The 26,235-nt window shown below is 45.4% G+C and overlaps 17 protein-coding genes and 1 pseudogene across 24 annotated transcripts in view; 12 read left to right on the forward strand and 6 right to left on the reverse strand.

The window, feature by feature from the left end:
- The window catches only part of Shrm (Shroom), a 43,661-nt gene extending 42,747 nt beyond the window's left edge, over positions 1 to 914 (forward strand). For all 4 annotated transcript variants that reach the window (NM_001299488.1, NM_001103837.2, NM_166047.2 and 1 more), the window contains 2 exons: positions 23 to 280; positions 349 to 914. In NM_001299488.1, coding sequence (NP_001286417.1) covers positions 23 to 280; positions 349 to 612 — 522 coding nt within the window. In that variant the 3' untranslated portion in view covers positions 613 to 914. The remainder of the gene's footprint in view (positions 1 to 22; positions 281 to 348) is intronic.
- A 428-nt stretch (positions 915 to 1,342) lies between these two features.
- CG8613 (uncharacterized protein) lies at positions 1,343 to 4,786 on the forward strand. Its single transcript, NM_137109.3, has 5 exons — positions 1,343 to 1,645; positions 1,707 to 1,844; positions 2,124 to 3,590; positions 3,648 to 3,853; positions 3,917 to 4,786. The coding sequence occupies exons 1-5, from the start codon at positions 1,494 to 1,496 to the stop codon at positions 4,378 to 4,380; spliced, it is 2,427 nt and encodes an 808-aa protein (NP_610953.1). The 5' UTR covers positions 1,343 to 1,493; the 3' UTR covers positions 4,381 to 4,786.
- A 94-nt stretch (positions 4,787 to 4,880) lies between these two features.
- CG8617 (uncharacterized protein) lies at positions 4,881 to 6,393 on the reverse strand. Its single transcript, NM_137110.4, has 2 exons — positions 6,248 to 6,393; positions 4,881 to 6,062 (listed from the first exon to the last, which is right to left on the reverse strand). The coding sequence occupies exons 1-2, from the start codon at positions 6,308 to 6,310 to the stop codon at positions 5,283 to 5,285; spliced, it is 843 nt and encodes a 280-aa protein (NP_610954.1). The 5' UTR covers positions 6,311 to 6,393; the 3' UTR covers positions 4,881 to 5,282.
- Positions 6,394 to 7,038: 645 nt separating this feature from the next.
- Positions 7,039 to 9,409, reverse strand: Arc1 (Activity-regulated cytoskeleton associated protein 1). Its single transcript, NM_137111.3, has one exon. The coding sequence runs from the start codon at positions 9,310 to 9,312 to the stop codon at positions 8,548 to 8,550; it is 765 nt and encodes a 254-aa protein (NP_610955.1). The 5' UTR covers positions 9,313 to 9,409; the 3' UTR covers positions 7,039 to 8,547.
- A 135-nt stretch (positions 9,410 to 9,544) lies between these two features.
- On the reverse strand, positions 9,545 to 10,892 carry CR10102 (annotated as a pseudogene).
- Positions 10,893 to 11,035: 143 nt separating this feature from the next.
- Arc2 (Activity-regulated cytoskeleton associated protein 2) lies at positions 11,036 to 11,937 on the forward strand. The gene has a single exon (NM_137112.2). The coding sequence runs from the start codon at positions 11,152 to 11,154 to the stop codon at positions 11,731 to 11,733; it is 582 nt and encodes a 193-aa protein (NP_610956.1). The 5' UTR covers positions 11,036 to 11,151; the 3' UTR covers positions 11,734 to 11,937.
- A 222-nt stretch (positions 11,938 to 12,159) lies between these two features.
- Tfb1 (Transcription factor B1) lies at positions 12,160 to 14,585 on the forward strand. Of its 4 annotated transcripts, none has more exons than NM_137113.4 (6): positions 12,160 to 12,190; positions 12,357 to 12,625; positions 12,688 to 13,026; positions 13,085 to 14,047; positions 14,108 to 14,283; positions 14,339 to 14,585. In NM_137113.4, the coding sequence occupies exons 2-6, from the start codon at positions 12,472 to 12,474 to the stop codon at positions 14,462 to 14,464; spliced, it is 1,758 nt and encodes a 585-aa protein (NP_610957.1). In that variant the 5' UTR covers positions 12,160 to 12,190; positions 12,357 to 12,471; the 3' UTR covers positions 14,465 to 14,585. The 4 variants fall into 4 exon arrangements, with proteins under 4 accessions (NP_610957.1, NP_001246321.1, NP_725383.1 ...); NM_001259392.2 differs by having other exon boundaries at positions 12,364 to 12,625; NM_166049.1 differs by lacking the exon at positions 12,160 to 12,190 and adding an exon at positions 12,206 to 12,233.
- A 182-nt stretch (positions 14,586 to 14,767) lies between these two features.
- On the forward strand, positions 14,768 to 15,770 carry CG34184 (uncharacterized protein; the record flags this gene model as incomplete). The annotated part of the gene is made up of 5 exons (NM_001103840.2): positions 14,768 to 14,897; positions 14,957 to 15,073; positions 15,128 to 15,300; positions 15,354 to 15,464; positions 15,587 to 15,770. Exons 1-5 carry the CDS (start codon positions 14,808 to 14,810, stop codon positions 15,768 to 15,770), a joined length of 675 nt encoding a protein of 224 aa, NP_001097310.1. The 5' UTR covers positions 14,768 to 14,807.
- A 139-nt stretch (positions 15,771 to 15,909) lies between these two features.
- On the forward strand, positions 15,910 to 16,986 carry CG34442 (uncharacterized protein). The gene is made up of 5 exons (NM_001103841.3): positions 15,910 to 16,092; positions 16,153 to 16,269; positions 16,338 to 16,558; positions 16,614 to 16,724; positions 16,788 to 16,986. Exons 1-5 carry the CDS (start codon positions 15,985 to 15,987, stop codon positions 16,966 to 16,968), a joined length of 738 nt encoding a protein of 245 aa, NP_001097311.1. The 5' UTR covers positions 15,910 to 15,984; the 3' UTR covers positions 16,969 to 16,986.
- Positions 16,987 to 17,090: 104 nt separating this feature from the next.
- Positions 17,091 to 18,179, forward strand: CG34443 (uncharacterized protein). The gene is made up of 5 exons (NM_001103842.2): positions 17,091 to 17,244; positions 17,302 to 17,415; positions 17,552 to 17,772; positions 17,826 to 17,936; positions 17,990 to 18,179. The coding sequence occupies exons 1-5, from the start codon at positions 17,143 to 17,145 to the stop codon at positions 18,159 to 18,161; spliced, it is 720 nt and encodes a 239-aa protein (NP_001097312.1). The 5' UTR covers positions 17,091 to 17,142; the 3' UTR covers positions 18,162 to 18,179.
- Positions 18,180 to 18,328: 149 nt separating this feature from the next.
- Positions 18,329 to 19,438, forward strand: CG34444 (uncharacterized protein). Its single transcript, NM_001103843.2, has 4 exons — positions 18,329 to 18,449; positions 18,516 to 18,632; positions 18,697 to 19,100; positions 19,161 to 19,438. The coding sequence occupies exons 1-4, from the start codon at positions 18,354 to 18,356 to the stop codon at positions 19,429 to 19,431; spliced, it is 888 nt and encodes a 295-aa protein (NP_001097313.1). The 5' UTR covers positions 18,329 to 18,353; the 3' UTR covers positions 19,432 to 19,438.
- Positions 19,439 to 19,442: 4 nt separating this feature from the next.
- Positions 19,443 to 20,228, reverse strand: Obp50a (Odorant-binding protein 50a). 2 transcript variants are annotated; one of them, NM_166050.2, is made up of 3 exons: positions 20,041 to 20,228; positions 19,899 to 19,982; positions 19,443 to 19,841 (listed from the first exon to the last, which is right to left on the reverse strand). In NM_166050.2, exons 1-3 carry the CDS (start codon positions 20,134 to 20,136, stop codon positions 19,476 to 19,478), a joined length of 546 nt encoding a protein of 181 aa, NP_725385.1. In that variant the 5' UTR covers positions 20,137 to 20,228; the 3' UTR covers positions 19,443 to 19,475. The 2 variants fall into 2 exon arrangements, with proteins under 2 accessions (NP_725385.1, NP_995832.1); NM_206110.2 differs by having other exon boundaries at positions 19,443 to 19,982.
- A 69-nt stretch (positions 20,229 to 20,297) lies between these two features.
- On the forward strand, positions 20,298 to 22,118 carry Obp50c (Odorant-binding protein 50c). Its single transcript, NM_166052.3, has 4 exons — positions 20,298 to 20,561; positions 20,616 to 21,505; positions 21,569 to 21,667; positions 21,724 to 22,118. Exons 2-4 carry the CDS (start codon positions 21,410 to 21,412, stop codon positions 22,084 to 22,086), a joined length of 558 nt encoding a protein of 185 aa, NP_725387.3. The 5' UTR covers positions 20,298 to 20,561; positions 20,616 to 21,409; the 3' UTR covers positions 22,087 to 22,118.
- Positions 20,298 to 22,118, forward strand: Obp50b (Odorant-binding protein 50b). Its single transcript, NM_166051.3, has 4 exons — positions 20,298 to 20,561; positions 20,616 to 21,505; positions 21,569 to 21,667; positions 21,724 to 22,118. The coding sequence occupies exons 1-2, from the start codon at positions 20,361 to 20,363 to the stop codon at positions 21,129 to 21,131; spliced, it is 717 nt and encodes a 238-aa protein (NP_725386.1). The 5' UTR covers positions 20,298 to 20,360; the 3' UTR covers positions 21,132 to 21,505; positions 21,569 to 21,667; positions 21,724 to 22,118.
- Positions 22,119 to 22,219: 101 nt separating this feature from the next.
- On the forward strand, positions 22,220 to 22,920 carry Obp50d (Odorant-binding protein 50d). The gene is made up of 3 exons (NM_166053.3): positions 22,220 to 22,322; positions 22,378 to 22,473; positions 22,533 to 22,920. Exons 1-3 carry the CDS (start codon positions 22,236 to 22,238, stop codon positions 22,869 to 22,871), a joined length of 522 nt encoding a protein of 173 aa, NP_725388.2. The 5' UTR covers positions 22,220 to 22,235; the 3' UTR covers positions 22,872 to 22,920.
- A 20-nt stretch (positions 22,921 to 22,940) lies between these two features.
- Positions 22,941 to 23,507, reverse strand: CG34185 (uncharacterized protein). The gene is made up of 3 exons (NM_001103844.2): positions 23,362 to 23,507; positions 23,126 to 23,303; positions 22,941 to 23,066 (listed from the first exon to the last, which is right to left on the reverse strand). Exons 1-3 carry the CDS (start codon positions 23,443 to 23,445, stop codon positions 22,948 to 22,950), a joined length of 381 nt encoding a protein of 126 aa, NP_001097314.1. The 5' UTR covers positions 23,446 to 23,507; the 3' UTR covers positions 22,941 to 22,947.
- A 66-nt stretch (positions 23,508 to 23,573) lies between these two features.
- Positions 23,574 to 24,497, reverse strand: Obp50e (Odorant-binding protein 50e). The gene is made up of 4 exons (NM_137115.3): positions 24,345 to 24,497; positions 24,172 to 24,291; positions 23,956 to 24,112; positions 23,574 to 23,898 (listed from the first exon to the last, which is right to left on the reverse strand). Exons 1-4 carry the CDS (start codon positions 24,441 to 24,443, stop codon positions 23,684 to 23,686), a joined length of 591 nt encoding a protein of 196 aa, NP_610959.2. The 5' UTR covers positions 24,444 to 24,497; the 3' UTR covers positions 23,574 to 23,683.
- Positions 24,498 to 25,032: 535 nt separating this feature from the next.
- On the forward strand, positions 25,033 to 25,789 carry CG30075 (uncharacterized protein). Its single transcript, NM_166054.2, has 2 exons — positions 25,033 to 25,056; positions 25,111 to 25,789. The coding sequence occupies exon 2, from the start codon at positions 25,131 to 25,133 to the stop codon at positions 25,716 to 25,718; it is 588 nt and encodes a 195-aa protein (NP_725390.1). The 5' UTR covers positions 25,033 to 25,056; positions 25,111 to 25,130; the 3' UTR covers positions 25,719 to 25,789.
- Positions 25,790 to 26,235: the final 446 nt, after the last annotated feature.

Raw genomic sequence — 26,235 nt, forward strand, 5'->3', positions numbered from 1 at the left:
AACCCAAACCTTTTCCTTTCAGGATGAGCTCATCAAGCATTTGAACCAAAAAATTGTCTCCCTGAAACGCGAGCAGCAGACGATCAGCGAGGAGTGCTCGGCCAATGACAGACTGGGCCAGGATCTATTCGCCAAGCTAGCGGAGAAGGTTCGACCCAGCGAAGCCTCCAAGTTCCGTACCCATGTCGACGCCGTGGGCAACATAACCAGTTTACTTCTGTCGCTTTCCGAGCGTTTGGCCCAAACCGAAAGCAGCCTGGAAACGCGCCAGCAGGAAAGGGTGGGTTTTCTCAAGAATTACATACCTAAAGGACATAATTTACTAATTTTACTAATTATACCACTTAGGGCGCGCTGGAATCAAAGCGGGATCTGCTGTACGAGCAGATGGAGGAGGCGCAGCGTCTCAAATCGGACATAGAACGACGTGGAGTCAGCATCGCCGGATTACTGGCCAAGAACCTCAGCGCGGACATGTGCGCCGACTACGACTACTTCATCAACATGAAGGCCAAGCTGATCGCCGATGCACGCGACCTGGCCGTAAGGATCAAGGGCAGCGAGGAGCAGCTTAGCTCCCTCAGCGATGCGCTAGTCCAAAGCGATTGTTAGCCTGGCCAACAGCTAATGGGCAACTGGGCCGATTCGATTCTCCCTGCTGTCAACTCAAAGTTGAGAGCCGATCGAGAGAGCCCGCAGGATCGGCCAGTTTAGTCCGCAATGTGTATTAGTTTAAAACGATGTGCTTAATTACCACACCCACACTATAATGTATAAATATTGTATGTTCATTTGTGATTTTCAACTAGCTAGTAGGTTAATTATTCTATATATCGGCCGCATAGGTGTAAGCATTTTCTACATAATTATCAAAGCAAAGATATACCGTATGCATTAATAAAAGTATGAAAAATATTAAGCTGCACATTTTGAATTGAGCTGATTATTGGGGGAACAGCCTGAAAGTAGGCTACAAAACTCTTGTCTTCAGTACTCTTTATCGTGATTCCCACGACGACTTTCTTGCTTTTACATCATAAACTCAATGTGGTAATAAATTTAAAAATAGTTATACTTTTCTGTCATATTCACCAAAAGCTGGAAATTTGTATTAATTTTAATGTTGATATGAGGTCAAACGCATAAAATAAATGTATAAAAGATGTTTTGCTTACTCCGAAATCAAGTCTCAAAAATAAACCCTTGAAATATTAGTTTGAAATCGGAATTTTTTTAAGTAAAAAATAAGTTCACAACAGTTAGTTTAAATTCAAAACAATCGATAAGTGCTCTGAAAAATCGGTTTCGCTGGAAATTGACCATCCGATGGTATCGAATAACATCGCATTCGGTGCCAGCCCTATGCCGATAAGCTAAACAATATTAAAAACATTGGTCAATTCGCGTCGATTGCACACGTTGCACTTTTGTTGGCATTGGACGAGGTCGAGTGAAAGCACAGCGCAAGCCCCGAGAATCCCGATTCGTTTGCTATGTTCAGGGTCAGGCCGCTCCTCCCCAGGATACGAAGCTCCCTGCAAACGACCTTGAAACTCCAAGCAGATACATCGCAATCCGAATCCGAATCGTTCCGTCGGAACCTACGACTCCTACACAACAGTTGTCGTAGTCGCCCTGTGAGCAAGTAAGTCTTGTGCGTCCTATCAACCACCTGTTTTGATATCATTTTTGTGCGCGCAACGCAGCCAGAAATTCCGCACAATGGCCACCGGAGGAGAAGCATCCAAGGAAGTGTCCAAAGAGGAACCCGCCAAGCAGGGCAATCGCTTGGTTGCCTCGAAGTCGCCATATCTCTTGCAGCATGCCTACAATCCAGTGGACTGGTGAGTAGCAAAGAACTGAGAATTCGAAGTGCGTGGGTGTTATTCCGTCTTAAATCACGTGTGATAAGAGATAAGGTTGATAAACAGCACAAACACTTGGGGAATGGTAATGAAAACAATAATATAGGCTTGTTTATAACTGGTTGGGTTACTTTTGATTTACATTTTAAATTACTTACTGATAAGTCGCGTCTCTTGGTTATTATATAAACTTGTTATGTGGTCGTAATCTAAATATATATCGACTATTTTAAATTGCCATTTGACCCGTTGTTACAGGTACCCGTGGGGCGAGGAGGCTTTCGAGAAGGCCCGCAGCGAGAACAAAATCATCTTCTTGTCAGTGGGCTACTCCACCTGTCACTGGTGCCATGTAATGGAGCACGAATCGTTTGAGAACCCGGAAACGGCTGCGATTATGAACGAAAACTTTGTAAACATCAAGGTGGATCGGGAAGAGCGACCGGACATCGATAAGATATACATGCAGTTCCTACTGATGTCCAAGGGCAGTGGTGGTTGGCCGATGAGTGTGTGGTTAACACCCACTTTGGCTCCACTAGTGGCGGGAACTTACTTCCCACCCAAATCCCGCTATGGAATGCCCTCATTTAACACTGTTCTTAAATCCATTGCTAGGAAGTGGGAAACCGACAAGGAGTCCCTTCTTGCAACCGGATCTTCATTGCTCTCTGCTTTACAGAAGAACCAGGACGCTTCGGCTGTGCCAGAAGCGGCATTTGGAGCGGGAAGTGCTATTGAAAAGCTGAGCGAAGCCATCAACGTTCATAGGCAGCGATTCGATCAGACCCATGGAGGATTTGGCTCAGAGCCCAAGTTTCCGGAGGTGCCACGTCTCAACTTTCTTTTCCACGGCTATCTCGTCACCAAGGATCCGGATGTTCTGGACATGGTGATTGAAACACTGACTCAAATTGGAAAGGGTGGTATACATGACCACATTTTTGGCGGCTTTGCTCGCTACGCCACCACTCAGGATTGGCACAACGTCCACTTTGAGAAGATGCTCTATGATCAGGGTCAACTAATGATGGCCTTTGCCAATGCCTACAAGGTGACCAGGGACGAAATATATTTGCGCTATGCAGATAAAATCCACAAGTACTTGATTAAGGACCTACGTCATCCTTTAGGGGGATTCTATGCTGGTGAGGACGCGGACTCCCTGCCTACCCACGAAGATAAAGTAAAGGTAGAGGGAGCATTCTACGCTTGGACCTGGGACGAAATTCAAGCTGCATTCAAGGATCAGGCGCAGCGTTTTGACGACATTACGCCCGAGCGGGCTTTTGAAATATATGCTTACCACTACGGTCTTAAGCCACCGGGTAATGTTCCAGCCTACAGCGATCCCCATGGTCATCTCACTGGCAAGAACATTCTAATCGTACGAGGATCAGAGGAGGACACCTGCGCTAACTTTAAGTTGGAGGAGGATCGATTTAAGAAGCTGCTGGCCACAACCAATGATATATTGCACGTTATCCGGGATAAGCGACCGCGTCCGCATCTGGACACAAAGATTATATGCGCATGGAACGGTCTGGTGTTGTCGGGACTCTGCAAGCTAGGCAATTGCTATTCCGCCAACAGGGAGCAGTATATGCAGACAGCAAAGGAACTTCTTGATTTCCTTCGCAAGGAAATGTATGATCCGGAACAGAAGCTGCTCATCCGTTCGTGCTATGGTGTGGCCGTGGGTGATGAAACCCTGGAGAAGAATGCGTGAGTTTTAAATTACTCTATAAAATTTTTTAATATTTTACAAATTGCCCGTTGCAGATCGCAAATCGATGGGTTCCTTGATGACTATGCGTTCCTCATCAAGGGCTTGCTGGACTACTACAAAGCTACACTCGACGTAGATGTATTGCATTGGGCAAAGGCGTTGCAGGACACCCAGGACAAGCTTTTCTGGGACGAGCGAAACGGAGCGTATTTCTTCTCGCAACAGGATGCACCCAATGTTATTGTGCGACTCAAGGAAGGTGAGTGGGATAGCTTTTAAGTACACTCTCCAACAATATCTGATTTCCCGAAATTTTGTTAAGACCACGATGGAGCCGAACCTTGTGGAAACAGTGTATCCGCCCACAATCTTGTCCTACTGGCCCACTATTATGACGAAAATGCCTATCTCCAGAAGGCCGGGAAACTACTGAATTTCTTTGCAGACGTATCGCCCTTCGGACACGCTCTGCCAGAGATGTTGTCCGCCCTGCTGATGCACGAGAACGGGCTGGATCTTGTGGCAGTGGTGGGACCGGATTCGCCAGACACCCAACGATTTGTGGAAATTTGTCGCAAGTTCTTTATTCCAAGCATGATCATAGTGCATGTGGATCCCTCGAATCCAGAGGAAGCCTCCAATCAGCGCTTGCAGACAAAGTTTAAGATGGTGGGCGGTAAAACTACGGTTTACATTTGTCACGAGCGAGCTTGTCGAATGCCAGTTACCGATCCGCAGCAGCTAGAGGATAACCTAATGGCGTATTTCTTCTCAAAACGTGATTAGATCCGGAAATTTACTCGAAATGTATTTTAAGAACTTCTAGATGTTAGTTAATTGTTATTGATTTGCTTCAAAAGCAAACAAAAAGGAGTTCTCGGAACTACATAGTGTTAAGATCCCGTTATTAAAGACCCCAATAGACTTGCGACTCCAGCTTATTTCACTGTTAAGTCTGAGAGACTGCATTGCTCCCTAAGTGTCTAGAGTTGGTTAAAGTTGTTGTACAAAGGCCCCTCTTCTTATTTTCATGGTATAGCTTATGTAGATTTTGAACTGCAAGGTTCTCTCCAGTTTAAAACCTATCATACCCATCCATTTGAACGAGAAAACGAGCCTGACAGTGACTAATAACCGAAATAACCTTATACATGTCCATATACAACGTTAATAAAGAAAACATACAATGTGTATTCGTTATGTAAATAATCGTTAAGGTTGGAGTAAAAAAAATCACTAATCACATCACACCATAAATGAAACCAACGTCGAGTAATCTCTCTTCTCGAATACAACACGTTTTGTGCATTTATTGGAATCGTTCTGTTCGTGGAGCTATCAACCATTCGGTGGTCGGCTGCACCTGCTCCGCCCCAGAGGCGTAGGCGTAAAACTAGGCTTTAAACTAAATGCGTGCCATGCGCTGCGTCCGCGATCCGCCACCAAACCCGATCAAATGCAGGAGTGGTGCTGGGATCTCGAAGGCCACGGCAATCGGCGTAGAAGGAAACTAAACGTATGGAGAGAACAGTTCGGTAATCGGTAATAATAATCGTAATAATAGTAGTTTGTAGTAATTAAAATAATTTAGTTGAAATTCACATTCATCACATTGGTTGGCCGACCATCTGCCATGCCTCATTCTCAACTGTTGCTGTCGTCGTCGTCCTCGTCGTGGCCTCCGCCTCTCAGGTGTCTGCATCATTGAAGCTCATTGCTGCATCGAAACTATCCACGATGGTTTCCATGCGCTCATGATGCTCAAATCGGGCGAACTTTCGCGCAAATTTCCGGCCGGATCGTGCGGTACTGTACCTCCTCGAGAAGCGCGCACGCCGAAAGAAACGGAAGCGCGTGTCCTCCTCCTCCTCGTCGTACTCCGGCGCAGACACGGAATCCTCGTCCGTTTCGCGCAGAAATTCCTTCGGATCCCGATGAATCTTAAAGATCTTGGTGGCCGTCGCCCCGTTTAACTTCGATATGGTGCGCGAGGCATTGAGTATTCCACTGGAATTCGAAATGGAATTGCTGCGGTTCTTAATAGCCGTCAGCCGGTTTGTGATGGACACCACGTTGAATAACTTTGACAGCTCCGAGTCGACGCAGCGCGATTCGCGACGCAGGTTCTTGCCATTCTTTACGTAGATGAAGTGGTTCAAGGGGCTCTGGCTCAAACTTTGGCTATCCAAGGGATGGCTTCCAGCGGAGCAGGTGGGCGAGATGGAGACGGATACGGAGTTGCTGCTGCCGCCGCACCCGCTGGTCAGCAGAGTGGGCGTGGAGGGCGGCGCTGGCGGTGGCACATGCGGCATTGTGTAGCAACGCTGGCGGCCCGAGCTCAATGAGGAACCCCCGCCCGCCGGCCCGTCGTACAGGTTGGTCACGTTGTAGCGGCTCAGGCGGCACAGCGACGTGGACTCCGGTTCCAGTTCCGCCTCCGGGTCGTGGCTGGTGGGCATGTCCATGGCCTGTGCATGTGTGTGCGTGGTTTTTGGCCAGGTTTTTCGAGTGGGTGGAGTGTGGCGAGCGGCGAGTGGAGAGCGAAGAGCAAAGTGGTGTCGTGTGTGGTGCGACGGGGCGAAAAGAAAGGGCGTTGCAGCAGCCACTGGATTAAACCTATTCATTTATCTGCGGACGCAGTGCATCCACTTACCTGCAGCAAGCCTTCGACCTCCATGTACTGGCTGTCGGTGGTGAGACGGTGTGTTTTGTGCATCAGTTGTTGATATCAGGTATATTGATTAGGAAATATATAAATAAAGACTGTCATCGATATTTGCTTCCACCTATCGGGCTGTTGTACTTCGATATCAGCAGGCTTTATTTATGTTAGACAATCGGGACCCACGGCACGTCGATAATTGGATACTTGGCGATATCGGTATTTCGGCGGCGCCACTTTCTTAACACATTTTTCAAACAAACTTTTTTCGAAAGCACACACAAAATACACGAGATATTGTTAGTTAATTTCAGACCGTTCCGTCCGACCTCGAAACTGCAACTGTATAAAATTAAAATTACTTTGACACAATGACTAATGATGTAGCATAATTTATTTAAATATCATCAAAAATGTAACAAGATGTAATCACACAACATCTGACTTCTGATTGGGATATTATTAGTAGAAAGTAAATCCAGTTAGATTTTAAGTCTGATTGTAGCCACTTGAAATTATTATACATAACGTCTAGAAGGGCTGAGACATTTAATTATATTGAAATAAAGAAACCAGTTTTAATATCATTTAATGTTGTATTTTTATATGGCATATTGTAATATTCATTTCATTCGGTGGAGCATTTATTAAATACGTGAGCTTTGTAGAGCTTGGCTAATTGCATTTTTTCTTATATTATATCAACTTTTGTTTAAAAAAATGATTCCCTGTAAAAATGTTGTCCCATCCACCCCATAAAATAAAAACAATTACGCAGTTTTCCGTTTCTGAGTTTAATGGTTGTTTTCTAGTTTCAGTCTTTAGTTTTACAGTTTTATATTTTTAGCAGTTCCACGCAACCACTTGTGGTCTTCCATAGGCCCCCACTCTGGGTTTCTGTGTGGGAATAGCGGGCCAAACTATTGCTGTGCTTGTGGCCAAGATTCCAGTTGATGGCGCACGGTGCAAGTCTGGTCAGCCGGGTCAGTTGGCTGGTCGCGCCTATGTCATCTGCACAAGCGGCCGGTTTTGCTTGGTGTGGGGGCGGGGAATGACTGTGCCGGCTGGAGGAGCACGGCAGTGACGCGTTCCAGCCCCTGACGTTTGTGTGTTTTGGGTTATATACTGGCGTGCCGAAGCCTGTCGCGAAATCGCTTGGGTCGAATGTTAAACAGCCCTAGGCCCGTGATCTCGAAGAGACAGTTTTGGCGTGCCAACCGCACGGATGGCGAATCGTTAGCCATCGTAGTGCTATGTGGGTTCGAATTGTTTTGACAAAAGTCAAAAAATTTGTTGGTTTTTTAAATCTCCGAAGAAATTTAGGTTTTGCCCGGCTCACGCCCACTGTAGCTCCACTCGCACGGGGGACATCGCGAAGGGTTGCGACACCGGAAACCGGAAGCAGCCGAAGCCGCTACCGGAAACGGGTGGCGCCCACCTTCAGGGCCGTCGAAATCCTCCTGCAAAAGGATCTAAGTGGGCATTCACCGGGCGGGGGGTTTTTTGCTAGCTTCACAAAGGACCAGGATCAGACGAAAAATCAGCAAATATATGGTTACAATAGCGATGATTGCCATGTCTCTCAACACAGTGATCATATCTTTTGATAGCCAAATAATCGCTTTTTCTCCGCTGACCGGCACAAAGTGGAGCCGGCGGTTGTGAGAATCAACGGTTGTGCGGGGCGGCTGGAGATCAGGCAACATCCATTTCAGACTCGCAATGTCAAAACATAAGATTCGAAGAAAATGGAGCTCCATGCCGAGGCACTTCACCCGCCATTTGGTTCGAATATCATATTCCTCCATTGCGAATAACCGATCTTACGGACGAAATGCCAGATCCTCAGCCGCCCCGCCCGATGATTCTCGAAATCTAGTTTCTAGTTGCAAATAAAGGTTCAATGTTGCAATAAAAATTATTGCTTTCCAAAAGCTGGCGTTCTGTGCCAAAGTAGCCGCAAGTCGGCGTGAAATTATATGAAAATAGAGCCGTTTTCGAGGCATTGCGAATAGCAATACAAACAGCGTGGATTTGTGGATTTCAGAAGCTAGTCGAGGCTTACCGGCACGCCGATTGCCAGTGAGTATGAAGAGTATGAAGAGATGTGGCTGCTGTTGCTGCTGTTGATGTGGCTGCTCCCCATCTCCAGCTCTCCGGTTGTTGGGCTCTCTCTGACGTCGATCGGCTGGCGAGGCTACGAAAAGTTCTGTTTGGGTGGGCGGCAGCAGCGATGAGGTCATCAATGACGTTGGCTGCTGCCTGTTGGTATTTGATGTTCTTTTTGTCGCCTACTCCTCGTGCTGCTCCTCCTGCCGATCCTTCTGGCGCTTACGGCAGTTGTCGAAGGTGTGCCCCCGGAAACTGCAGTAGGTGCAGCGGGTGGTGCGCTTGGAGCCACGGGTGTTCTTTGCTGTGGCAAGCTGTTCCTCGTCCTCCTGGTTGTTGTGCTCGATGATGCGGCCCTGTTCCAGGAGATCCTTGAAGGTATGGACACTGTGGCGGGAGATGTGCTTGCGGTACTTGATGTTCAGCAGACCGAACAGAAGATCCAGTTCCGTTTCCTCGTCGTGGCGACCGCTGGGCAGCTGGGCCAGCAGCGCTCGCTTCTGGATGACGAAGGTGTCAATGGGGTCATGGTCGTCCTGCTTGTTTTGGAAGAATTCCATGTAGATCTGGTAGGCGGGCTTGGTGGGCGAGAAGTGTTCGCGGATGAGAGCGATGGCTTCCTTCCACGTGGTGGCCTCCTTGCGGACGCCTTGCCACCAGGTGCTGGCCATACCGTAGAACAGCAGCGAGATGCCCTTCAGGGCGTTCTCGTCGCTGATACCTTCTACATCCTTGTATGTCTCGATGTTGCCGATGAACTCCTCGACCACGTCGTGGTCGCGGGTTCCGCCGAAGCTGTGTGTGCAAGCGGAGAAGTTGCCTTTGCCTCTGCTGGCGTCTGCTCCTCCGGCTGCTGCTGCACTTCCGGCGGCGCCCACGGCGGCCGCTCTTACAGCTTCGATCAGCTCGCGGAGCTGCTCGTTGGTCATCTGTGTAAGCTGGGCCATTTTCGCTGCTGTGTGAGGTTAGGTGATCAAATTAATCTTGGTTCAGTCGGCGGACAAAGCCAGTGTAGCGAATGCGGCCGGTGATTTGAACTGAACAGCTCTCCCACATTGCAGCCCTTTTATATCCGCCTGTTGTGAAATCGAACTTCGAAAAAGCTTGAGGCATTGGGGAGAGCCAATAAGAGAGGGAAGGTCTATGTTTTTGGTATTATTGCTCAGAGTGAATCATCACGAAACGGGTGGCGCCCACCTTCAGGGCCGTCGAAATCCTCCTGCAAAAGGATCTAAGTGGGCATTCACCGGGCGGGGGGTTTTTTGCTAGCTTCACAAAGGACCAGGATCAGACGAAAAATCAGCAAATATATGGTTACAATAGCGATGATTGCCATGTCTCTCAACACAGTGATCATATCTTTTGATAGCCAAATAATCGCTTTTTCTCCGCTGACCGGCACAAAGTGGAGCCGGCGGTTGTGAGAATCAACGGTTGTGCGGGGCGGCTGGAGATCAGGCAACATCCATTTCAGACTCGCAATGTCAAAACATAAGATTCGAAGAAAATGGAGCTCCATGCCGAGGCACTTCACCCGCCATTTGGTTCGAATATCATATTCCTCCATTGCGAATAACCGATCTTACGGACGAAATGCCAGATCCTCAGCCGCCCCGCCCGATGATTCTCGAAATCTAGTTTCTAGTTGCAAATAAAGGTTCAATGTTGCAATAAAAATTATTGCTTTCCAAAAGCTGGCGTTCTGTGCCAAAGTAGCCGCAAGTCGGCGTGAAATTATATGAAAATAGAGCCGTTTTCGAGGCATTGCGAATAGCAATACAAACAGCGTGGATTTGTGGATTTCAGAAGCTAGTCGAGGCTTACCGGCACGCCGATTGCCAGTGAGTATGAAGAGTATGAAGAGATGTGGCTGCTGTTGCTGCTGTTGATGTGGCTGCTCCCCATCTCCAGCTCTCCGGTTGTTGGGCTCTCTCTGACGTCGATCGGCTGGCGAGGCTACGAAAAGTTCTGTTTGGGTGGGCGGCAGCAGCGATGAGGTCATCAATGACGTTGGCTGCTGCCTGTTGGTATTTGATGTTCTTTTTGTCGCCTACTCCTCGTGCTGCTCCTCCTGCCGATCCTTCTGGCGCTTACGGCAGTTGTCGAAGGTGTGCCCCCGGAAACTGCAGTAGGTGCAGCGGGTGGTGCGCTTGGAGCCACGGGTGTTCTTTGCTGTGGCAAGCTGTTCCTCGTCCTCCTGGTTGTTGTGCTCGATGATGCGGCCCTGTTCCAGGAGATCCTTGAAGGTATGGACACTGTGGCGGGAGATGTGCTTGCGGTACTTGATGTTCAGCAGACCGAACAGAAGATCCAGTTCCGTTTCCTCGTCGTGGCGACCGCTGGGCAGCTGGGCCAGCAGCGCTCGCTTCTGGATGACGAAGGTGTCAATGGGGTCATGGTCGTCCTGCTTGTTTTGGAAGAAGTCCATGTAGATCTGGTAGGCGGGCTTGGTGGGCGAGAAGTGTTCGCGGATGAGAGCGATGGCTTCCTTCCACGTGGTGGCCTCCTTGCGGAGGAACCGCCACAAACTGTGCTCTCCAATTATTCAAAAATGTTGAAGAGAGAGAGAGTGTTGGATATTTTTCGAAACTCGAAAAAGCTTTTACTTACGGAGAAAGAGAGAGGGAGGAGAGCAATGTGGCTTTTCATTTCACAACAAGCGAAATTGCCAGTTGCCCCCCAACCGTCTAACGATTGGGGCTTGAAATCGGAATTGAGCTGGTCTATTTCGGGCGCTTGTTTACTCATTTTTTAAACCCAAACAAACCCAAGAAACCGGCAACAAAATGACGCAGATGTCCGACGAACAGTTTCGCATATTCATAGAAACCATTAAATCGCTGGGGCCAATCAAAGAGGAACCGCCATCCAAGGGTAGCTTTAGCAACTGCACGGTGAGATTCAGTGGCCAGCGGGATCACGATGCCGTGGACGAGTTCATCAATGCCGTGGAGACGTATAAAGAGGTGGAGGGCATCAGCGACAAGGATGCGCTAAAGGGTTTGCCGCTGCTCTTCAAGAGCATTGCCGTGGTGTGGTGGAAGGGTGTGCGCCGGGATGCCAAGACCTGGTCGGATGCCCTGCAGCTGCTGCGCGATCACTTCTCGCCCACTAAACCTTCCTACCAGATATACATGGAGATCTTCGAGACGAAGCAGTCCTACGACGAAGTGATCGACTCATTCATCTGCAAGCAGCGAGCGCTCCTAGCCAAGTTGCCGGAGGGACGACACGACGAGGAGACGGAGCTGGACTTCATCTACGGGCTGATGCAGCCCAAGTACCGGGAGAGCATACCCCGACACGAGGTCAAAACCTTCCGGGAGCTACTCGATCGGGGGCGAACTGTGGAGCGCACAAGGCACTGAAGTTAGTTAAGTTAGTGGTATAAAATTCTAGGCCAATAAACACAGATTGCACTAAATAAATCTCTTAAGCGCCTTTATTGGGCAGATTTTAAATAACTTAATAACTACATGTATAAACCATTTATTTTTTCATTTATAAGCTTTAAGATATGATTCATTCAATGATAAGTATCAGCATATACAAATAAATAAATATACGATGATATATGATAATAAGAAGAAACTGACTGAAAATAGGAGTAAAAGAAATAAAAAAGAACACACACAAAAACTTTTATTTAAATCTAGAACGATTTAAATAATTCACATGGAACCAAAACGCGGTTGTGTGAACGGTGTATAATTAAACAGCTGGTTCAGCAAAGCATCGATATCAACAAAAAACATCGAAAATTATGGGCACGGTACATCGATTCTCGATACATCGATGTATTCTTACATCCCTAGCCTGACTGAGGTGCGTTGAGTTTCCAGTAATATCGTGCAAATAACGTGGGATTGTGCGTTTTGCCGACCGCGAAATGGGGAAAAGTATCGCCGGCGCAGGCGACATACGCAAACACCAGGCGGCACTTTTCCGCCAGCCGAAGATGCTTCTTAGATCGCATTTCATGCTCTTTCAGGTTGCAGGAATCTTCTGGCGTCCCCCTTCTCGTCCTTTCGAAGGCTCTCATGTGAGACGGCGAGCGTGGATCTGCGACTGGGACTTCGACTGCTGAGCGCCGGGCGTAGAACAAGATGACCACCAGCAGTGAGGACGTGCTGCTCCAGATGGGCGAGGTGCGGTACAAGAAGGGCGACGGCACGCTCTACGTAATGAATGAGCGTGTGGCCTGGATGGCGGAACACCGGGACACGGTAACAGTCTCCCATCGTTATGCGGATATCAAGAGTGGGTTGTTCCTCAAAGCCTTCTTCACCAGTTTTGGTAACCTCTTAATTTTTAATATGCAGCTCAAAAGATATCTCCTGAGGGCAAGCCCAAGGTGCAGCTGCAAGTGGTTCTTCACGACGGCAACACATCGACCTTCCACTTCGTCAACCGCCAGGGACAGGCCGCAATGCTTGCCGACAGGGACAAGGTCAAGGAGCTATTGCAGCAACTGCTTCCCAACTTCAAGCGGAAGGTGGACAAAGACCTGGAAGACAAGAACCGCATCCTTGTTGAGAATCCCAACCTGCTGCAACTCTACAAGGACCTTGTCATAACCAAAGTCCTAACCAGCGATGAGTTCTGGGCTACGCATGCCAAGGATCACGCCCTTAAGAAAATGGGCAGATCCCAGGAGATCGGTATGCATAAAAACTGTGTGTCCCCTTTATTGCGCACTCTTATAAATTGTAATCGCAGGTGTTTCTGGCGCCTTTCTGGCTGACATAAAGCCGCAGACAGACGGCTGTAATGGCCTCAAGTACAACCTCACCTCTGATGTGATTCACTGCATTTTCAAGACCTATCCCGCCGTTAAACGCAAACATTTTGAGAATGTGCCTGCCAAAATGTCCGAGGCCGAGTTTTGGACCAAGTTTTTCCAATCACACTACTTTCATCGTGACAGACTGACAGCCGGCACAAAGGACATATTCACGGAGTGCGGCAAGATCGATGACCAAGCATTAAAAGCGGCTGTTCAGCAGGGAGCTGGTGATCCTTTGCTAGACCTTAAAAAGTTTGAGGATGTTCCTTTGGAAGAGGGCTTTGGCAGCGTAGCAGGGGACCGCAACGTCGTGAACAGCGGGAATATTGTGCACCAAAACATGATCAAGCGATTCAATCAGCATTCCATCATGGTGCTTAAGACCTGTGCTAACGTGACCTCAGCGCCGTCAACTATGACCAATGGTACCAATAATGCCAACGGGCCTGTTTCCCAATCCGCGTATACGAACGGGATGAATGGAAAGGGCCAGGCCACGGCCACCGCGACGAAGAGTTCCTCCGATCAGGTGGACAAAGACGAGCCGCAGAGCAAAAAGCAACGACTGATGGAAAAGATTCACTATGTGGATCTCGGGGACCCTATATTGGAGGGAGATGATTCCGCCAACGGCGAGAAAGCCAAGTCTAAGCACTTCGAACTGTCCAAAGTGGAGCGTTACCTCAATGGCCCTGTCCAGAACAGCATGTACGACAACCACAACGATCCAATGAGTCTTGAAGAGGTGCAGTACAAGCTGGTGCGGAATTCGGAGTCATGGCTAAACCGCAACGTGCAACGAACGTTCATCTGTTCTAAGGCGGCAGTAAATGCTCTGGGTGAACTAAGTCCTGGCGGTTCCATGATGCGCGGTTTCCAAGAGCAGTCAGCGGGACGTAAGTAGAGATTATCCAATCTTAACAAAAATTGTTACCAATTTTATGATGACATTGCAGAACTTGTTCCGAACGACTTCCAACGAGAGCTGCGCCACTTATACCTTTCGCTGTCCGAGCTGCTGAAACACTTTTGGAGCTGCTTTCCGCCCACCTCAGAAGAGCTGGAGACAAAGTTACAGCGTATGCACGAGACGTTGCAGCGCTTCAAAATGGCCAAACTAGTGCCTTTTGAGGTGAGTTTTACAGTATTTCCCCTAACAGCATATTACAAAGCTCTGTATATTTCAGAACCGCGCTATGCACGAACTTTCGCCACTGCGATCCTCGCTGACGCAGCACTTGAATCAGCTGCTGCGCACCGCCAACAGCAAGTTCGCAACTTGGAAGGAGCGAAAACTGCGCAACACCAGGTAGCAAACGCTCAACGGAGGCGAGCTCGAGCATCTGCCACACACCTCAAGAACCATTATTATAGACTAGGCTTAACTATAAGAGTATGCGGAACGCATTGGAATAAAACATTATTTGCAACTTGGTAGGTCAGGCCTGTTTCTATGTCTATTTTTGGAGAATTCTCATTCTGTTGTCGTGACTGCTGTTATTTTGGGGCAGCGGCAGCCTGTGGTTAGTTATGATGCCTACTCACGGCCATCAATTAACAGGTGCTGCGATTCTATAAAAGTTGTCAGCTTGGGCGCTTGGCGGTTTAGTTGGATGGCACTTGTTGGTCGCGAAACCTCAAGGATATTTTGCAAAAATGAATAGTCTAGCATTATCTTGTTTTGTCTTTCTGAAGTTGATCTTTGTGGAGTCCACTTTGCTATATCAAACCAACTCGGAATTCGGTGTAAATATTGTTATAATTGTTTGTATTCCAGAATAAATGCATGTAATCAAAATATTTAGATTTTTATGGCCATATCAGTGCCACTAACTTTGAAGAACCGAAATGTGTTTCTTTCGTATAACTATGAATTCAACTACTACCAGCCCGAGCACGTCTACAAGTATCCTCCGATATTGGTAAGATTTTTTAAGTTCATATTTATCCGAAAATGAATATATCTTCCCGCTTAGATGGGTGATAACTGGGAGGACAGTTACTTGACGTATAACACCACTGGTGGAGATGATAGTAGTAGTAGCAGATCCTTTCGTTCTGTGGATGATAATAGTTCAACCCAAAAACGAACTTTACCGATCATGAGTCGAACTAATTTCTACATAATGCTCAAGGATAAATTGGAAAGGTTGGTTTTATTTAAAAAACTATATGACCTACTACTAATGGCATTCCTTACAGATCAGGATACCCTGCGGAGTCCTGTCTCCTCCGCTTGATTTGCGAAACGAATTCCTCAACGCTTGGCGAAGTCAATGGACTCTTGGGCAGCATAGTGCATATCTTGTTCACGTGAGTATAAAATCTTTTCACGATCTGCATATGATAATGAAAGCTCAGACCCTGCGTGCTAACTTTGAAAAGCGAAAGATATTTTTAGCACCACACTAAATCACTGGGGTTTCCTCTTGCAGACCCAGCAGCTCTAATGACGAGAATCTCGACAAAGACTACTACCAAGCTGAATGGGATGGCCTTCGTCATGGCGACTGCTCATTTTATGCTAGCCAATGTGAAGAGAATGTATTGGATTTGATATCAAGGCCATTGCACGATGTTCTTAGGGAAACTCTGGATAGACGAAATGGAAGACCATAAACTGGATAGTAAATCAGGCGCTTATGGTTTGATCTGCATTAAACCAATTCGACCCGACATAGATTTCCAATTCGTCGTTTTAATTAACAGCTTCTTGGAAACGCACCTTTCTTGTCGACTTTTAACCAAGGCGGCCGGCAGTTGGTTTTAAAACGCTCACAGTCGAACATCGGATATTATTTACCATTGGATATTTTAGAAATTTATCAATACCATGTACAGAACTTTGATATTTGCACCCTTTCTTTTTCTCTGTGCCATAATAAATAACTTCAATTTGGTTAAGTCTGCGCTGCTTTTCACCACAAACTCCGAGTATGGGGTAATTTCAACTCAAGTGATAGTGAGCTATTGTCTAAAAACTAAAATTTTTACTTCGTAGATATTCATGGCCATATCGGTGCCGATTGGCTTGCCACATCGCAATGTCTTTCTGTCCTATAACTACGAGTTTAATTACTATCAACCGGAACACGTGTACAAATATCCACCGATTTTGGTGGGTTTCTTATCGAAGTTCGCTTCTTGAGTCTTTTGTTTGAACGCCGTGTTCGTCAACATTTATAGATGGGTCAGGACTTTGAGGACAGCTATCTCACATATCCGACAACTGGACGTGAGGCCGAAGGGCGACACTGCCAGAATTGCACAGATTGGAAAATAGAGGGAAATATAAATAGCACCTCATCAAATAATAACTCAACTAAAGCTGCTTCGCGCGAAAAACGTGGTCTAACTCTGATGAGTCGCTCGGTATTTTATGCAATGCTAAGGGATAAATTAAGAAGGTCGGTGTCACATATATATATTAAAATATTTAATCGGTAAATTTACATATTTTAGGTCAGGGTTTCCAGCTGAACCCTGTTTGCTGCGCTTGATATGCGATACAAATGCTTCACAACTGGGTGAAGTTAATGGATTTTTAGGCAGCCTCGTTCACATTATATTCAGGTCAGTTGGAATCACTTTTTTAAGAAAGCCCGAAGATCATTCAAACTTCTCATTTAATTATAGTCCCAGCAGTTCCAAGGATGAGCACCTGCCCAATGAGTATTACCAGGCCGAATGGGATGGTCGAGAGCAGCAGGAGTGCTCCACGTATACCAAAAGTTGTGATCACAACATCTTGGACCTGGTTTCCGTGTCACTGGAACAGTCTTTAAGCGATATTGTAAGCCGACGAGGGCGCAAATAAACTGGAGTGTTGACCAAGAACCAAACCAAGTATCTTTCTGGGGGTTTACCTATCAAATTAGCAGCCACTTGCTTGGCGTTTGCCACGCACTTGTTGCGAGTGTTTCGAGTAGATTGCAATTCAGTTGCTGTCTGAGCATCGTGGTGGTCTATCGTCTGTCTCTGGGTCGGGAAAATGAATTTCACTAGTTACTTTCTTGGCCTGGTTTTCCTTTTAACCGTTTACCTCGACTTAACCAACTCCTTTGTGGCCTTTACAGCTTCCAGCACCCACGGTGTGAGTTCTTCAAGAATTTATTTAGCCGAAAAAGTACTACTATCATATTGTTTTTAGATCTTCGCCGCTATTGCCGTTCCCCTCGAGTTGCCGCATCGAAATGTGTTTGTCTCGTACAATTTTGAGGCCAACTACAATTTACCCGCAAACTGGGAGAAATGGACAATATTTGTAAGTTTCATTTTAGGTTTGTTTACGGCTATAAAACGCCACATTTGTTGACAATTAACACGCCTTTATGGCACAATTAACAGTTCAACCAGAATGGGAGTAATGTTTGGTTATTTACCCATCGCTCAAATTCCAGCAAAATGGTCCCATAGAGTCGGAGGAAGTTGTAGATGAAACCGATACGGAAACGGATCGCAAATTGGCCGCTGGTTGCCAAAACTGCACAGTGAAGGAGGAAAATGAGGCAGGTAGTGAAGAAGTGGAGGAAATCACCGAAGTTCTTCCCCAAGAACGAAAAGTTAGATCCTTGCTCACACGTTCCAATATCTATCGCATTTTCGTAGATAAACTAAAAAGGTTAGTTATTACTTATGGAATTGTGACTATACTAAGTTAGCTAAGTATTCTAGAAGTGGTTTTCGAGGTGAATCTTGCCTGCTTCGACTGATTTGTGAGACAAGTGCTGCTCAATTGGATGAATTCAACGGCGTACTGGGCAGTTTGATGCACGTTTTATTCAGGTATTATGAAGGCATCCTCTTAATGACCCAATATAACTTTTTAAATTTTAAAGTCCCAGCTCATCGGAGTCTGAAGATTTACCACTGCGCTATTACCAAGCGGAGCACGATGGTTGGAACGGTCACTGCCATGTCTACGAACCAGGTTGTGGCGAAAGTATTCTTGAGCTTATATCAGAACCTTTTGAAGATATTTTCAAGCACATAGAACGCAATAAAATATAGATAAAATATTCCTAAATCTGTTACTAGAACATACCATTTGGCCTGAATTGACTTACTGGCTTTTCAATTAGCAACTTTCGCTGCTTGAAACTAGAAATCATTAATTGGATCATCACTTCTAGCTAGAAAGAAAGGTTTTCACTTTGGCTTTCCAAAACTGACTCTTCAGTTGAATGAGGGTGGTTGGCTACAATGGATGGTCGTGGAACATTCCTAGTTCTTCTGATTTTTGGTTTTTTCAGGAACTCACAGGAAAAATTTGTTTGGTGTACGGGTGGAGCATCTTCGGTAAGTTTTTATCTTTGATATTTATAAAAAGTGCAGAATAAAATCTATTATTTATGCCCTGCTCAGCTTTTTGTGGCCATCGCTTTGCCTTTGGACTTACGGTTTGAAAAAGCCTTTTTGTCCTATAATTTTGAAGTGTCCTACGATTTACCAAGATCGTGGAAACAGAAACCACCGTTTTTGGTAAGATTTTAATTAGATTTCTATAGAGGTCAAACTCTAATCATAAACATATTTTCCTATTCAGCGACATGGAAATGGCACGAATGATGAAAGTTTACTGAGTGATCACCATGGCCATCATCAGAATGATGATTTCGTTTACGATGACTATTACGATGATGATCAAAACTCTGGTAATAAGCACAAACACAAACACCATCCACATCATCATGATAAGAAAAAGAAGAAGAGTAAGCCTAAGCCCGGTTCTGTTATCAAGCCACAGAAAAATAAGCCCAAGCATAAGCATAAGAAAAAGCACAAGTCAAAGCCAAAGCCACCGCCAGAAGTGGATGAGGATGACTACAAGGACTTCTTTCAGGGATTTCCCTTGGATGGCATGGGTGAATCTGTGGGCAGAGATCGCCAGAGTAGGTCACTACTCTCACGCACTAAGTTCTATTATATAATCAACCATCGGTTCGAATTGTAAGAGAAATTCCAAGATTTCTGGCATCTTCAGCTGATATATCTGCATATACTTTTCAGGCATGGATTAGGCGCAGGCGACAGCTGTTTATTAAGACTGATTTGTGAGGCAAATAGCTACCAATTGGGAGATCTCAATGGTGTGCTAGGCAGCTTAATACATGTAATGTTCAGTCCCAGCAGCTCTCGGTATGAGGAATTACCTAAGCGTTACTACATCGCAGAATTGGATGGTCGGAATGGCAACTGCGGAGGCTATCGAGTGCAATGTGAGCATAGTGTTCTCGACATGATCACGCAACCTGTGAAAAATAAAAACAAAATGCACTAAGCCCCAGATATCATTACTATAACTGGCATTTGTATTAACTTCTTTTAGGTATTCCTCATAAACATTTTTAGCGCTGGCCAAGGACATTTTTTCGCATAGGCCTTGGCCTCCTGGCACATCCTGTTATTTCTTTGCCACATTTTGTCCGGACAGGTGAAAATCAAGCGAGCATACGCACAAAGGCTGTAGAAGAGGGCGTGTCTGTCACAGGCGTCGCTTTGACGACTCAGCGGAGATAGCTCCTGGTATTTGCTCCTGACCACCGTTGAACATTTGGCAAAGTTGGACTCATATGCATCGATGGTGGGTTCGTTGGAAAAGGCGCGCTCCAACATGGGTCGAACTTTCGCTTGGATCAATCGATTTCCCTGCAGAACCGAGCTGGCATTGAAATCGCAATCTAAACGGCACTTGATGAGGAAGTTTGCTAAATTAACTTTGCTTTTAGATATCCTATTAATACTTACACTTGCTTGAATGGCCGATTTATGACACTCTCTGTTGAAAACTCCCCAGTTAGGCAGGGGTGCTGAGCAACAAACGTGTACATTCTGCAAATAATGCATTTTGCATCGAGAAAAATATAAGTATATAAGATATATCACTTACTTGCACAGATTTGGGCGCTGCCCTGCACTTTGCAGCCCGAAAGGGAATTATTAAACCTAGAAAAATCAAAGCAACAAGTATACGCCCTGTCCGCATAACTAAAGCTACAACCGCCGAATGATACAATTTTATTGCGGAGAAATATGTTTGCGTGCGGCTATCAAAGAGATGACATGAAAAGATCAACTATCCCCGCACATTAACCCACTAAAGCTATGAGTGCTTTGCTTTGAAAATTACTTCATCTGGCGGCCAAAAAATTGTTTTTTCAAAATTTTACGTTTAATTCTTGCCCTGCTTTATAGGGAGGCAATTTCAAAATGTCTTCGGTGCTGCATCTACTGGGTTTCTTGTGGCTTCCTTTGCTGGTTTATAGTGTATCCAATGATATGGGAGGATTGCAGAAATGTACAGAACTTCTAAATACACATAAGTTGGTCTACTGTTGTGGCAAATCCTTTCTGGATAAGTTCCCCTTTGTTGGCAGCAATTGCACACCGTTTTGGGATGACTATGGTCCTGTGAGTAACTTAAGTGGAGACCTGTTAATGAGCTAAAAGAGAATCTTTTCGCAGTGCCGCTATGAATGTCTGTATAGGCACTGGGACCTCCTTGATCAGGATAACAAGATCAAAAAACCGGAGCTCTACCTGATGATCACCAGCCTCTACAGCCCCTTGAATGGTTATGATAAATACGGGGCCGCTTTTAAGGCAGCTCACGAGACTTGCGAAGCTCTGGGCTCCAGACACGCCGACTTTCTGCTGCTCTACTCCAACCAGGTGGCGGATAAGATGGGCATGGCTTCCTCAACCTGTCTGCCATATGCCATGCTTCATGCACAGTGTACCATGGTATACCTAACCGCCAACTGTCCCCGTGAGAACTGGATAGATGATCCGAAGTGCAATAGTCTGCAAAAATTGCTGTCAAGTTGCACAAAGAAATTGGACGAAAAGACGAATGCACTTAAGGGAAAGGATGAGGAACTAACGGACAACGGGTGTGGGCATATAGATTCAGAAGGATCCAATCTGCTCATGGCCTGTTTTCTCACACTGATGATCGCCAAGTTCATATCGGATCATTAATTAGGGATTACCTAGATTTGTTTGTCTGGTTAAAATGATTGCATTTAAGCCGATAAGCTTGTCTAATTGCAATTGTCTGGCTTATGCCGAGCCCCCAATCGGAATTTTGTTTGGACTTTGACCCGCTATGAGTCCATCCCGATGACTGCACATTTTCGCTCACGAGACCGTCGTTTAAAATGTGTTTTTGCTGTGCTCGATTAATTAGTGGATCGTCACGGAACTGGAGTTATAAAGTAAGCCGACGGTGCCAGACGAAGCTCAGACTGACTAAAAAAATGGCCCGGCATATAGCCCTGCTGATCTGCTCATTGCTAGCGATGGCTGGCTGTGATCCAATCGATGTGGACTGTACTCGCAGACAGGATTTCAATGTGAGCTTCAAGGAATCATACTTAACGATCGATCGATATATTGGTTACAACTTATTCTTTTAGATTGTCAAGGACTGCTGTGTCTATCCCACATTTAGGTTTGACCAGTTCAAAAGCCAGTGTGGTAAATATATGCCAGTTGGTGCTCCCAGAATTTCACCCGTAAGTCAGAGCTAATACCTATAATGCATCTAGTAAGCCAGTTTTTTTTGTTATAGTGCCTCTATGAATGCATTTTCAATAAGACCAACACAGTTGTGGACGGAGCTATTCATCCTGACAATGCCCGACTCATGCTGGAGAAGCTTTTCGGTAATCAGGACTTTGAAGAAGCCTATTTCAATGGTTTAATGGGCTGTTCGGATTCTGTGCAAGAGATGATTAGCAACAGGAGGTCACGGCCCCAAAGAAAAACAGAACAATGCTCTCCATTCTCACTTTTCTATGGAATTTGTGCCCAGAGATATGTCTTCAACCATTGTCCATCATCCAGCTGGTCCGGCACTGAATCTTGCGAAATGGCCCGATTGCAGAACATGAACTGTTCGAAACCATCACGTGGTTCTAGTCATCGCCTTTAAAGGCATATAATAAAATAATATATGAACATTGTATTTGTTTGATGGGATGCGTTAAGTAAATGGACCGCACTGAAAGTCGTTTGGATATCCGGTTCATGTTATATATATATAAATATCGGGTTATGGCAGTAAAGCAGAAGTAACTCGAAATGCTTCACAAGCTGACTTGGGTTCTAATATTTATACCTGCTTTTCGAGCTGCCGATCCCATTTGCTCTCAAAGGCCGGATGTAACTGTGGGTACGGTTTATTTTTGGAAGACTTAGGATAATTATATTTTATACCATCTAGGCCTTGAGAAACTGTTGCAAGCTGCCTAATCTGGACTTTTCGAGTTTCAACTCCAAGTGCAGTCAGTATTTGGTCAATGGAGTCCACATATCACCTGTAAGTCAACTGATTCTAAGAATCAGAATCTACGTTGCGCTAACCTGATCCTTATTTAGTGCAGCTTTGAGTGCATCTTTCGAGCGGCGAATGCATTAAATGGCACCCATTTGGTTATGGAAAATATCGAAAAGATGATGAAAACCATTTTGGGCTCTGATGAATTTGTGCACGTGTATCTGGATGGATTCAGGAGCTGCGGTAATCAGGAGAAGGTGCTCATTAAGGCAATGAAACGTCGCCGTGTTCCCATCACCGGAAAATGTGGCTCGATGGCGATAATGTATGGCCTGTGTGCCCATCGATATGTCTACCGTAATTGCCCGGAAAGCGTGTGGAGCAAGAGTGCCACCTGCAATGAGGCCAGGGAATACAGCATTCGCTGCGATGACATGTAATAGATGGGACTATTAAACTTAAATAAATCACACATAGTCAGCTGCTTTGATCACTGAGTGATGGAATTTATTGGGCTCAGTTAAAGAGTACGTCCCGCCAAGTGGGCTTTTCTGGGTATCCGAAGACGTCTTGCTCAGCTGAGCACCCAAGTTGGTTCATAGATTCCTCATCTTCTGACTGCACATTTAAGCTAGCTGTAAAATACATATTATAAAACTGCATTACCACCAAAATCCAAAGTACGATTGCTCACCAAGTTCATCCAGGCTCATGCCCAAACGTTTGGCATGCTGCATTATAGCTTTCATCAGTAGATTGGTATCCACTATTCCATCATGCTGTACATCCTGGAATGACACCATTATATCCTCATCCACCTCATCCGATAATTCTTGACCAAACGGGACGACATCGTTACCACCTTCATAGGACTACAAGTACGTATGCGTTTTTATTGTAATCAAGAAGCAGTACCAAGGATTATATTACTTCAGGTCCAATCACAAAGTCCTGGAACGCAGCCTGAGACCCGGACCACAACAAAAGGCAGCATACAAAGGTTAACTGGTTCATTGCAGCTTAGTTGACAACTGTTGTCCAATCGAACTTTGTATGATCATAAAGCCCAATAAAACGCCGACAAAAAGTACTCGCACTCGGTTGTCATGGTCAATTTGCTGGCTAATGGTCAACAAATCGAGGTCGGATATGAATGCCATTCAAAAGGCTAGCGACAGATTAAACTTAATGGACGAAACTTTTACTTTAAATGTGTGTTGTTTACATTGGATAAATCAATCTATATGTAGCATCAGCTGCTGGGCAACGGAACATGAGGCAGTGGATTGCACTGCTCGGCGAATTGCTTGGCCAAATTACAGGGTTTCTCGTTTTTCCACATTTGCTGGGGGCAATTGAGAAAAGTCTCGGCATTCACACAGCTGTATATGATTCCGGCAAAGGGGGAACAGCCATGGGGCAGCACTTTGTACGACTCAATGTTCAATGACTTCATGTGACCTTTAACTGAAATTGAATAGGCATAATGTAATTTGAAGTGTCAATGGCATCACGCATACGCACCGTTCGACAGACAGGATTCGAAGGATTGCACTATGTGAGAAACAATTTCCTGATCCCGCCGATGAACGTGCTCTTCCAAGTACTGCTTAACTCTGTTCACTTTAATCTTTCCATTGACCATGGCACCCGTCTCGCGATAAATGCAATCAGGATAGCACTGTTTTAGATACGAAAGTTAAAGGTATGTTATCTCTATATTCAGTTGAAAATACTTACCAGATGAGCATAGCTGGGATACTTGGAGTTCGCCGACTTTAAGCCACTCACATATTTGTGGCACTTCTGGGGCACATCACCCATATCCAATTCCGGAGTGCGACAGCAAGTGTTGATATCCTACAAGATTGAGTTTATATTACATGCACTCTTCGACGATTAATTCCTCTTACAAAGTTATTGAAATTCGGCGGTGCTGAGCAGTTAAATGACGCCAACGAACATTCCAGAATAATTAGTAAAAAACCAAAACAAATTATATATTTATGCATATTTATGGTGTAGTGATTCACTGTGGTGCCGTGAAATAAATAAAATTTTTCTACCACTCCGCCGGTCGCTTTATATAGCCAAATTTCGGCCCGCTTTTAATGGGCTTGTAATGAAGTCGGGTCGTCTGCCATTGTTTGTTGGTTCAATGGGTCTGCCGAAGGCTGGGAGCCACAAAGGTTGACTGACTGTGATGACTGGACTCGATTCCACTCGATTTTATTTGAACAGCGCTCGTGCGTGACAAGACAACTGGGGAAATACCAGAAGTATTGCCGTAAATTTGGCGAAAGCATTACGGATGGCAGATTAGCGCCGGCTAAAGCTGAATGAATCATAGGACCGGCAACCAGGTGATACTCCGGGTAATCCTTTCGCTATTCTGTAACAGCCTAATTAGTGCGGCGTGTAATTAATGAGAATGCTGAAAGACGAGACCCCCTTGACACCGAGGTGCTAAGTAATTGTTGAGTGCCCATACCCAACCACTAGCTGTCATGCATGCTTACACTGCGAAAAGTAACCCTGGAACTTAGTGTTCGTTCGCAAAGTGTTACATTTGTATATCTCTACTAGCATTGTGCCAGAAACCACTTGCTTTTGTGTGTTAAATAAGTAAGTAAAGACTTATCATATCATAAGATAAGATATTGACCATTTAAAGGATAGGAAAATACTTATATTGCAAAATGCTCCCCAACGATAAAAAAGGTTTTAAAGCAGCAAAGAACGATAAGTTCTCGACCCATGCCCTCCTCAATGAGAATGACAACGACCAATCACTAAGCTCCGATGAGCAGGACGACATATTTTTCCTGATCTATCGGAAGGCACATACTTTGTTCCAGGCAGGAAAGTTATGGATGAGGCGTATGCGTTATCACGATGCACAAAGGGCATTTGAGAAAGCGATAACACGCTTGAAAACTTGCAAAACTAGCAGTTTCGAACAGCAGTGCCGTAAAAAAGATATGCTTATCGCCCTTTTCGAAAGCTTGATGATCTGCTTCAACAAGATGAGGCAGTCCAGGTGCGTCTGCTATGTCATGAAGGAACTTCGTCTCCTGACCATCAATAATCCTTCGGCTTTGGCGCTCTGTCAGCACGGTCGTGCCCTAAGCGACTTGGGTAAATACCATCCATCCCGTTTGTGCTACATAAAGGCGTTGAAAAAACGTCCTAGAGACCAGGGTATCAAGGATAAGATTACCAGAATCAGCAAGAGAATCACAGAACTTGAGGATACCAATCAGATGCTTTCTCAGCTGAGTATATAACAAAAAATCTACTGAAATCTTCATATAGAAAGCAATAAGCTATCAGTTAATAATAAATATCCTTAAAACTGAAATGTTACTTTTTTTCTCCAGTGTAAGTGTGTGTGTGCGATTTTCGTTTTTGTGTGCTCGTTGTGTCTTCTGCTCAGTGATTTGCTCCTTATGTTCCTAACCACTAAGCTGATGGCATTTCGGGCATAAAACGATTTCATCGCAGTTCCTTTGTGCTTAAGGCAGGCTTAAATGCTACGGCAGTACATTATTTAAATGGAAGCGAGCCAAGTGCATAATCCGAATGAATTAAAACTAGCTTATCCCAGTTTCACACTCTGATTGATTTCAGTTTTCCCATTTCCTCAAGCATCGCATGTGCATCGAAAGCCCATTTTCTATTGAATATCGAAACAATGCTTGCAACAAAGCTGAAGTGAATTAAAAAACTTTCATGCTTTGTACAGGAAAATGTGAAAATCATTTAAAAAAAAGAGAAAATTGCCCGGAAAAAATACACTGAAAT

The sequence above is a fragment of the Drosophila melanogaster genome, chromosome 2R, assembly GCF_000001215.4.
Source record: "Drosophila melanogaster chromosome 2R".
NCBI classification, from domain to species: domain Eukaryota; kingdom Metazoa; phylum Arthropoda; class Insecta; order Diptera; family Drosophilidae; genus Drosophila; species Drosophila melanogaster.

Bases quoted from the DNA above. Each gene is read 5' to 3' on its own strand.
- CG34443 (NM_001103842.2), top strand. From the start codon at position 17,143: ATGAATTTCACTAGTTACTTTCTTGGCCTGGTTTTCCTTTTAACCGTT. The intron at 17,245-17,301 runs GTGAGTTCTTCA...TATTGTTTTTAG, and splicing joins CAGCTTCCAGCACCCACGGT to ATCTTCGCCGCTATTGCCGT. The intron at 17,773-17,825 runs GTTAGTTATTAC...TAAGTATTCTAG, and splicing joins TTCGTAGATAAACTAAAAAG to AAGTGGTTTTCGAGGTGAAT.
- CG8613 (NM_137109.3), top strand. From the start codon at position 1,494: ATGTTCAGGGTCAGGCCGCTCCTCCCCAGGATACGAAGCTCCCTGCAA. The intron at 1,646-1,706 runs GTAAGTCTTGTG...CGCGCAACGCAG, and splicing joins CGTAGTCGCCCTGTGAGCAA to CCAGAAATTCCGCACAATGG. The intron at 3,591-3,647 runs GTGAGTTTTAAA...TGCCCGTTGCAG, and splicing joins GAAACCCTGGAGAAGAATGC to ATCGCAAATCGATGGGTTCC.
- Obp50d (NM_166053.3), top strand. From the start codon at position 22,236: ATGCTTCACAAGCTGACTTGGGTTCTAATATTTATACCTGCTTTTCGA. The intron at 22,323-22,377 runs GTGGGTACGGTT...TATACCATCTAG, and splicing joins CTCAAAGGCCGGATGTAACT to GCCTTGAGAAACTGTTGCAA. The intron at 22,474-22,532 runs GTAAGTCAACTG...ATCCTTATTTAG, and splicing joins ATGGAGTCCACATATCACCT to TGCAGCTTTGAGTGCATCTT.
- CG30075 (NM_166054.2), top strand. From the start codon at position 25,131: ATGCTCCCCAACGATAAAAAAGGTTTTAAAGCAGCAAAGAACGATAAG.
- Arc1 (NM_137111.3), bottom strand. From the start codon at position 9,312: ATGGCCCAGCTTACACAGATGACCAACGAGCAGCTCCGCGAGCTGATC.
- CG34185 (NM_001103844.2), bottom strand. From the start codon at position 23,445: ATGAACCAGTTAACCTTTGTATGCTGCCTTTTGTTGTGGTCCGGGTCT. The intron at 23,304-23,361 runs GTAATATAATCC...ACGTACTTGTAG, and splicing joins ACTTTGTGATTGGACCTGAA to TCCTATGAAGGTGGTAACGA. The intron at 23,067-23,125 runs GTGAGCAATCGT...TGTATTTTACAG, and splicing joins CATGAGCCTGGATGAACTTG to CTAGCTTAAATGTGCAGTCA.
- Obp50a (NM_206110.2), bottom strand. From the start codon at position 20,136: ATGCGGACAGGGCGTATACTTGTTGCTTTGATTTTTCTAGGTTTAATA. The intron at 19,983-20,040 runs GTAAGTGATATA...CATTATTTGCAG, and splicing joins CAGCGCCCAAATCTGTGCAA to AATGTACACGTTTGTTGCTC.
- Tfb1 (NM_137113.4), top strand. From the start codon at position 12,472: ATGACCACCAGCAGTGAGGACGTGCTGCTCCAGATGGGCGAGGTGCGG. The intron at 12,626-12,687 runs GTGGGTTGTTCC...TTTAATATGCAG, and splicing joins TCGTTATGCGGATATCAAGA to CTCAAAAGATATCTCCTGAG. The intron at 13,027-13,084 runs GTATGCATAAAA...TTGTAATCGCAG, and splicing joins GGGCAGATCCCAGGAGATCG to GTGTTTCTGGCGCCTTTCTG.
- Arc2 (NM_137112.2), top strand. From the start codon at position 11,152: ATGACGCAGATGTCCGACGAACAGTTTCGCATATTCATAGAAACCATT.
- CG34444 (NM_001103843.2), top strand. From the start codon at position 18,354: ATGGATGGTCGTGGAACATTCCTAGTTCTTCTGATTTTTGGTTTTTTC. The intron at 18,633-18,696 runs GTAAGATTTTAA...TTTCCTATTCAG, and splicing joins AACAGAAACCACCGTTTTTG to CGACATGGAAATGGCACGAA. The intron at 19,101-19,160 runs GTAAGAGAAATT...TATACTTTTCAG, and splicing joins ATCAACCATCGGTTCGAATT to GCATGGATTAGGCGCAGGCG.
- CG34442 (NM_001103841.3), top strand. From the start codon at position 15,985: ATGTACAGAACTTTGATATTTGCACCCTTTCTTTTTCTCTGTGCCATA. The intron at 16,270-16,337 runs GTGGGTTTCTTA...CAACATTTATAG, and splicing joins ACAAATATCCACCGATTTTG to ATGGGTCAGGACTTTGAGGA. The intron at 16,559-16,613 runs GTCGGTGTCACA...TACATATTTTAG, and splicing joins CTAAGGGATAAATTAAGAAG to GTCAGGGTTTCCAGCTGAAC.
- Obp50e (NM_137115.3), bottom strand. From the start codon at position 24,443: ATGCATAAATATATAATTTGTTTTGGTTTTTTACTAATTATTCTGGAA. The intron at 24,292-24,344 runs GTAAGAGGAATT...TCAATCTTGTAG, and splicing joins CGCCGAATTTCAATAACTTT to GATATCAACACTTGCTGTCG. The intron at 24,113-24,171 runs GTAAGTATTTTC...TATCTAAAACAG, and splicing joins ATCCCAGCTATGCTCATCTG to TGCTATCCTGATTGCATTTA.
- CG8617 (NM_137110.4), bottom strand. From the start codon at position 6,310: ATGCACAAAACACACCGTCTCACCACCGACAGCCAGTACATGGAGGTC. The intron at 6,063-6,247 runs GTAAGTGGATGC...ACACATGCACAG, and splicing joins AGGTCGAAGGCTTGCTGCAG to GCCATGGACATGCCCACCAG.